At 44.6% G+C, this 7,939-nt stretch overlaps 1 protein-coding gene across 2 annotated transcripts; it reads right to left on the bottom strand.

Annotated features, from left to right (window-relative positions):
- Positions 1-3,459: 3,459 nt before the first annotated feature.
- Positions 3,460-7,316, bottom strand: LOC136475070 (probable E3 ubiquitin-protein ligase XBOS32). Of its 2 annotated transcripts, none has more exons than XM_066472623.1 (11): positions 7,134-7,316; positions 6,550-6,954; positions 6,386-6,445; positions 6,217-6,288; positions 5,957-6,132; positions 5,714-5,874; positions 5,211-5,269; positions 5,082-5,128; positions 4,846-4,986; positions 4,474-4,565; positions 3,460-4,198 (listed from the first exon to the last, which is right to left on the bottom strand). In XM_066472623.1, exons 2-11 carry the CDS (start codon positions 6,742-6,744, stop codon positions 3,711-3,713), a joined length of 1,491 nt encoding a protein of 496 aa, XP_066328720.1. In that variant the 5' UTR covers positions 6,745-6,954; positions 7,134-7,316; the 3' UTR covers positions 3,460-3,710. The 2 variants fall into 2 exon arrangements, 1 of the variants encoding a protein (XP_066328720.1); XR_010763086.1 differs by having other exon boundaries at positions 4,061-4,198; positions 4,928-4,986.
- Positions 7,317-7,939: the final 623 nt, after the last annotated feature.

Here is a 7,939-nt window from a genome sequence, read left to right as displayed (position 1 = left end):
GAGAGAGCGATCTGGATATACTTTGCCGGCACGGAGTAGAGGTACTTGGAGACCGCCTCCTCTTCGTCGATGGTGATGCCATGGCTCTTCAGCTTGCTGATGAGCGTCTACAAGCGAAGGGAGAAGTCATCCACCGTTTCACCATCCTTGAGCTTGAGGTTGGCGTACTCCTGCTTCAGAAGCTAGGCCGTCGTCTTCTTTGCGCGGTCGGAACCGACGCGCATCGCCGCAATAGCCTCCCACGCCTCCGTAGCAGAGCGCTTCGTCCCCAATGGCTCCCTGTACTCCATCGGTACAGCAGCGGGGATAGCCTCCAGCGCTGATATGTCATCTTCTTCATTGTCGGTGCTCTTGTCAACAGCATTCCAGAGTCGTCGGGCTCTGAGCTTAACCTTCATGGTCACCGACCACTCTCCATAGTTGGTGCGAGTCAGCGTCGGCCAACTGGTGCTGCTGACCCCTCGCACCGTGCGAACAATGACCTCCAGTCGTGGTTGGACAGCCACAGCAGTGCCACTGCTGTCGCCCACCTTCGAACCGCCCGTCATCGCCAGCGGTTAGTCTGGCGACGACGCTTGTACGGCTCTAATACCACTTGTTAGCCCACAGAATCACCGGCTAAGGTGAGTGAACCACTCACCAGTCTTACCGAGCACCCACTAGCCGTGCCGACCACGAACAAGCGTTGTCCGTCCCCACACACTATGGCTGGAGCTAAAAGAAGAAGAAGGGAGAACAGAGCATGCACACACGATACAAGACACTAGTATTGGCCGAAGCCCTGTCTGTGAGATGGCAAATCTGAGCTCTCTTTACTTAGTTTCCGTGGTAGTCTATTTATACAACTCTATCCATCTAGTCCTTGTACAGCGCACATGCTGTAACAGTAACTAAATAACATACAGGGCTGACTCTGCGCCGACCACTGCATGTGCCTACAGTGCTGCAGGTGAGCCGTGCTGCGCCTGCACCTGCAGCGGCTATAGTATCACAACAAGGAGCCTTTTCGATGTCGTCTTCCCTTACTGTGTTCACACAAGGTAGCAGTAGATTATCTAACACACTTCAGCTTAAAACCTCTTGCCAATGGAGAAATCCCAGTCCTTATTAGCTCAGCAAGTCCAGGACTCTGTTCCACAAGTACTGTGTGGTAAGTCTGATTCATGTTGTACGTGTTCTCGCTCTAACATATACTCCAAAGAAATTGATAATAGGAAGTTGGTATTGTCCATATATATTTTCCTATGTGCAAGAACACCAGCTTGCTCTCAAGTACATGAGGTGCTTTGACATGCTATGATTCTGTGTATCAGGCATCAAGGCTCTAGAACTGTAGGTACATTTGAGTTGTTTGGTTTAGCTATTTTCTTTCTATCGCAGACAAAAAAACACAGAGCTCAAGATTCTTTATTTTACCATGGAAACTCCATATTTGAGGGGGAGGTTCGAGCTGTGAGTTAACAGGCTAATGTCTTTTGAATGCATTACAAAATGTTACAGAATCGTGTACTTGCTTTGTCGCGAGTGTACTTGCTGAACTTGGTATTACATTGCTATGTCCCAGGATATCATCAAATGCACGATGGAATTTACGGACAATTGCTATTTTTTTGTTAGTAGTATTACTTTGCCTGTTGGTTTCAGCTCAATAGTACTGGACTTTGCCTGTTGGTTTCAGCTCAATAGTACTGGACGGTACATAGTTTTATGTAGTGGTTTTGAGCATGTGATGTATGTTCTCATCCAGTTGGTTCATTGCATACAATCATCTATGTGAGAATAGTAGTGCTGTGTTGCTTTCTCTTATATGCATTCGTACTATTTTTAATCTATTAATCATTTGTATTAGTTGCATTGCTAATATTTTTAAATGCCAAACTCATGTACTATTAGCAATAATATGTTTAGGTTCACATGCTATTATTGACGAAGGTAGAGAGACGAGGGCGAAGCAAAACATACCATCATTAGTTAGGAAATTTTACCACTTTGATGTTTTCATCAAAACTCATGCATTTAAGAGTTACTCCCTTTGTTCCAAATTATAAGTCGCTAATGCTATTATTGACGAAGATAGAGAGACGAGGGTGAAGCAAAACCATACCATCATTAGTTAAGAAATTTTACCACTTTGATGTTTTCATCAAAACTCATGCATTTAAGAGTTACTCCCTTTGTTCCAAATTATAAGTCGCTTTGACTTTTTTGGTACCATCATTAGTTATAAGTTGCAGATATTTCAGAGATATGTTGCAAGTGTTTCGTATAGATGTTGCAAAAGTAGATCGTGGTATTGCATATGTTGCAATGGCTATACATGTATGTTGTAAGCGTCTGTTTCAAATGTTTCATTTCTTTTTTCAGACGTATGTTGCAAGTGTTTTTATTTGGATGATGTGTATGTTTCACACATATGTTTGCAAGTGTTTTTGTCAGGATGTTGCATATGTTTTGCCATGGCTTTTCAAGTGTTTTTAGGTGTTTTCACAAGTGTTTCAGATGCATGTTTCAAGTGTTTCATCTTTCTTCGTACGCATATTGCAAAAGTTTCATCTGGGTGTTTTAAAAGTAGATTAGGTGTTCAATGTGACTCACCTGCCACAGCCGCCTGCTGTAGCTGCTGGGGCACCGTGCATGCGTGTGAGGAGCGGAGGGACGGAGCATTGCGTGGCTGCGGGCGGGGCTCGTGCTCACCGGCGACCGGTGGCGGACCGCTCAATCTGCACCATGGCCATCCCTTGGCACTGGACAAGCTCGCGCCCATCAATTGCTCCATGAAACGCCAGTGAGGAGTGCTGAGAGGAGGTCTAGTGATAAGGCTACCATGTTCTTGTGCAAGGTAGTCATACTCTTTCTGTACGACCAATCAAACACGTTCTCAGGTGAGCTCGGCTATGCAGAAATGTGCAATCAAACACAATCACTCGTACCATTTAGAGCGGACTCTAGCTGGCCAGCCGGCCGGCCAAGCCGGCCAGATACAGCAAATCAAACACGCCCTACATGACCACGCCGAAAAGATCACGGTCACGGGGCGACAGGCAGATCCGTGATGCATCCTGGTGACATGCTGACAGCAAAGGCCATGTTTAGTTCCCCATATTTTCAGAATTTGGCACTATGCAAAAAGAAGATTCCTCGTCACATCAAATTTGCGGTACATGCATGGAGTACTAAATGTTAACGAAATTAAAAACTAATTGCACAGTTTGATTGTACTTTGCGAGACAAACGTTTTGAGCCTAATTAGTCAACGATTAGACAATTATTAACAAATAAAAACAAAACACTATAGTGTCGCTACAGTAACGGATGTAATAACTTGTAACAACCACAACACATGCCTCTTTCGTGCCACAACCACTTCCCCCTTTTGAGTTTTGATCACAAGGACACCAATCACACAAGTGTTGTCAGTCCAAACAAGAGGGTAGCCAGCCAGAGCCAGGGGTGATGCACTGAAAAAACTGATGCCTTCGCATTTCAATGCTTCCCGGAAATATACAACACCACAAGGTTATTTACATACCAAGGTAGAAGTAGTAGTTACGTGCTGTTCTGACATATATCAACAAGGACTTGGAACCGGCGGAGTTCATACCATATTACAACGGTGAACACTATATCAAACCAACTAAAGAATTGGCAAGCAAAAACAGACCTCAAGACGGTGACAAAACTGAGACGCGCTATGTATTTACCGACGCCAATCAGCTGCCGGTGGCGACAATTGGGTTAAACGTCACAGGCCAAGCTCTTCTAGTTTCCTCTCCCTGGGAAGCCGAGCGCCGCAGGCTAGATCCGAACCTTGAGCACCTTATGAGGCAGGGGTTCGTGTCCATGGAACCTATACACAACGACGGGTTCAGTTTCATCACCGGTATCCTCTGGCAGCTCAGCGAGCGGAAGGAGGATGAGCCCATCAGTGGCATGCGCCCGCACTGGAATTCCGTCCGGTACAGATGGGCGGCAATCGGGGTAGAAGAATCGGAGTTCACGGCTGGGCACGTCGTGCAGAATGACAGTGAAAGGCTGTTTCTCGGTAGCTCTCTTATCGGGCTCGTGCCAGGAAGAGTGGTGAAAGAGACGATTGGATGCCTGCAGAGAGGACATGGTATTGCACCCGCTGGGTTCACTGATGTGTAACTGGTTGAACAAAGGTATAGAGCACATCTTGTGCAGAATTCATGTTTGCAACCTACAAACAAAGTGGAAGGGCAATCGTTTAGGTTTTGCTCACTGTAAATATGTATGTCTAGTTACACACAATGTTTGCAATCATGACAAACCAAGTTTCTAGGTGGCTGTGAACCACCAGAGCATAAAGTGTAAAGCTAATATATGCACTGGATATGAAGCTCAGACTACTACTAGTAGAATGCTAGCCTTAATGAGAACATTTTCCAGGTATAAATTCAGTTAGCTTGAACTGCAATGGCCAGTAAACCATATACTATATATTTGGCAGCATACCTTCTGTGGCAACAGAACAGCTCCCTTCTAAGCAGACAGCACAAGGGTCAATACAAACAGGTGACTGGTTTAGATACCTCCATCCACACTCCCTAGAGAATGAAATGCCATAAAGCCATTAGATATTTCCTATACAAACAATGCAAAATAGACCGATATGGTAGGCTGCTAAGTGTTGGAATTCGTACTACATAGTTAGGAAAACAATAATAAGGGAGACTGTTCATAATCAGGCAACTAAGAAGTATACAAATGAACAAGACCACATGGTAGCCTATAAGAAGCAATGTGCAGTTATTTACTATTTAACCCATGCAGACCACAGGACCAGGGAACTAACAGAAGCATAACTAAATTAGGGGACATGGCCACCTGGCAATGTTCATGATACTCATAAGTGGAAGACAGAGATAAGGAGAAGGAAGAGTGTGTATCCGCCCCTCTGGCTCTTTACTTAAGATTTCCTCAACTGAATTTCTTTGCCAGGAACGAGCCACCATTAATGGGGTCCATCTGCATAACAGAAATGAACATGTACTTAGACATATCATAGTGCTAACAACAATTGTGAAAGCTATTTGCCATGTGGCAGAAGATGGAAATCGCACCCGCTAGCATTTTGCACAGTAATGCAAGCTCCTCGAGCAATTAGGAGCTGCAGTGAACAAATCCTTATTAGTACACAATTAAAGGAATTAACCAAACATTTGAACAAAATTCGGACTAGCAGAACGTACTTGACAACAGACAGCATTTCCACCACAAGCAGCATAGTGAAGTGGGGTGCTACCAGCTCCTGCCACATTGAAGCCAAAGTACTTTTCAAACAGTGCAACGAACTAAATGACAATATAGCAGACAAAGAGTTCACTTAATAAAGTGGCATATCTTAATATGTGACAAGAAGTGAACAAATACAGACGTGATTGACGTGGATTTGCAGATAAGATCAGGAGCAATATCGTAAGGTTTTTTAAGTCAGTAAAGGAAATATGTCCACTCACCCCATGAGCATATGTACAAATTACACACAGAAGACAATCATTGAAACCATTTCAAGACAAAAAATCATATATGTTGGTGTTAATTTGCTTACTACAATGTTCTCACCAATAGGTTAAGCACTTACAACAAGAGTATGCGGCCAAAAAGGCAAAGTGATAAACAGACACGTATATAGTACATGACACTGAACTAACTGTTAAGAAAAGCAGTTAAAAAAGGAACAATAGCAAAATACCTATTAAGTCTATAGTTGTTCCATCCTCAATAGTGACCTCAGAAACAGATGCTCCTAAGTCCAGCAACAATTGCACGCACTCTACATGCCCATTTAATGCTGCCATATGAAGTGGGGTTAAGCCTCCATCCGCCTTCTGATTTACCATCTTGACCAAAGCACTGATAACAAAGACATACTATTGCATGATTTGTGCACTAAAATAAACTAGTACAGAGAAAACATGCAAGTTACCCAACATACTCATGATCAAAATCAGCAGCTGAATCTTCTTCAGATGACCTATGGTTCATCACGGTGCAGAAATTCGGTACGCTTGGAACATAATCTGCAAGCACAAGACGGAGGCATCGAGCATGACCATGCAGTGCTGCAAAATGGATAGCAGTTCCACCATTGAGATAATCTGTCCTGTGAACCTGTATACCATTTTGCCACATTAGAACAACATATTCGAGAAACTGTAAGAAATGTTGTTGTTGAAAGAAGAGGAAAAAACTCACATTTGCATTGAAGAGTATCAGTGTTTGAACAACCTCCCAGTGGCCATATTGGCATGCTTGCATCAAAGCAGTCTATATAGAATTAGCAAATCATACACCGAGTCTGAGATATAACTATGTCATTATTACGCAAAAGCACAATATATGCAGGCTTAGAGATTAACTCTACCTGCCCCCTGTAATTCCTAAGGTTGATCTCAACTCCAGATTCAAGCAACAGAGAGACAATCTGAACATCCAAAGAGCAAACATATTTGAATGCAAATAGTGATTATAGTATGCCCATCAACTCTTATGGTGATGCTTTCTTTATTAGAAGACAAACGGCATTACCTCATGGTGACCTTGCGCTGCGGCATAGTGCAGCGGTGAGTTCCGGCCACCGAATGTCGAGTACCGGGCAAGGCGAGGATTGTACTCGAGCAGCGCACGTGCCTCCTGCAGGTCGCCGTCGCGGGCAGCTGAGACAAGCCGCTCACCGGAAGCAGAGCACCCAAAGGAGTTACCCACAAGGCTGAGGAACCCCATGGATGCCCAAGAGGAGGCCCTCACGGCACAGCACCCTTTCTTGAGGGTACCCAGGAAGACGTCGTATCAGATGCCTCCTAATTTTCTCAATCTTCTAGGAGGCTGCCGCCTGCCGCAAACCGCATTACAGAATGATCACGAGACAGGCCCAACTGGGCATGCGGAAGTGGATGATCTCTCAAGCTAACGGCAAGAAAGACCTGATTTTGCCTGCGAAAACCAAAAAATCAGCAAGGAATGCAACAAGTTGACTTGAAAAGTCCGGCATAATGCTGCCAAATGGCAACGACTCTTCCAAACAATTGGAACGAAACGTAGACTTTTTTCACATAAACCAAGAAATCGAGGGTTACAGGATGCAGTATTGTTTGGGGATCACAAGAACGCACCTTCGGAGCTGCCCCAAATCGTCGGTCCGGAGCGAGCTGAACGGCTCCTAGACCAGCAACTGGCTCCTCTAAATCAGGGCGAATCCCCGCAATAGAACAAGAGACAAGAGAGGGAGGGAGATTGACGAGAGACGAGACAAGCGCGACGACGGCCGCCTCGAGTCCCTCCTCAGCGCCGACGATTCCAGCGAGGGCGCTGGGGCGTCGAATCTTGGGGCCACACCAAGGGCGATTTGCAAGAACCAAGCCTTGTGATTTGGGCGGGGACAAGGAAGGAGAAAGAAATAATGATCTTGATTGGGACCGCGACGCGGAGATGCAGGTAGCGGCCAAAAATCTCCACGCCCCAGGTCACCCCCCCGGTCCGTATTACTGGCGTGCCGCTCCAAATCTGTTTCTTGTTGCTCCCCCCACTTTTTTTGATCCGAGAACACGAAGCGTAGTGGTTGCAGCAATTAAGAGGAGGCGATGGTTAGCACTAGGACGAAGCGGCGTTGGTGTAGTCGAAGCTCGGCGATTGCAAATTTTTTTATTTTTTTTCATTTTAGACACATACATAAAGTATTAAATATAGATAAAAAAATAACTAATTACACAGTTTAATTATAAATTACGAGATAAATTTTTTAAGTCTAGTTAAATCATGATTAGACAATAATTATTAAATACAAATAAAAGTGCTACCGTGTCAAATACTAATTCCTATCCTCGATCTAAACCAGGCCCTCGTTGGAAAAGAAAAGCGAATGGTGGCTAGTGCAACGACGCGACACACGACGCGAGTTTCTTTTTTTCTTCTGTAGTTT

The sequence above is a fragment of the Miscanthus floridulus genome, chromosome 8 (assembly GCF_019320115.1).
Source record: "Miscanthus floridulus cultivar M001 chromosome 8, ASM1932011v1, whole genome shotgun sequence".
NCBI lineage: Eukaryota > Viridiplantae > Streptophyta > Magnoliopsida > Poales > Poaceae > Miscanthus > Miscanthus floridulus.
Note: the sequence above shows the minus strand (reverse complement) of the source record. Positions and strands in the feature narration are given on the sequence as shown.

Excerpts from the sequence above, each read along its gene's own strand:
- LOC136475070 (XM_066472623.1), bottom strand. The coding sequence starts at position 6,744 with ATGGGGTTCCTCAGCCTTGTGGGTAACTCCTTTGGGTGCTCTGCTTCC. Across the intron at positions 6,133-6,216 it reads TGATACTCTTCAATGCAAAT|GTTCACAGGACAGATTATCT; the intron begins GTGAGTTTTTTC and ends AATGGTATACAG. Across the intron at positions 4,199-4,473 it reads CTGTTCTGTTGCCACAGAAG|GTTGCAAACATGAATTCTGC; the intron begins GTATGCTGCCAA and ends CTTTGTTTGTAG.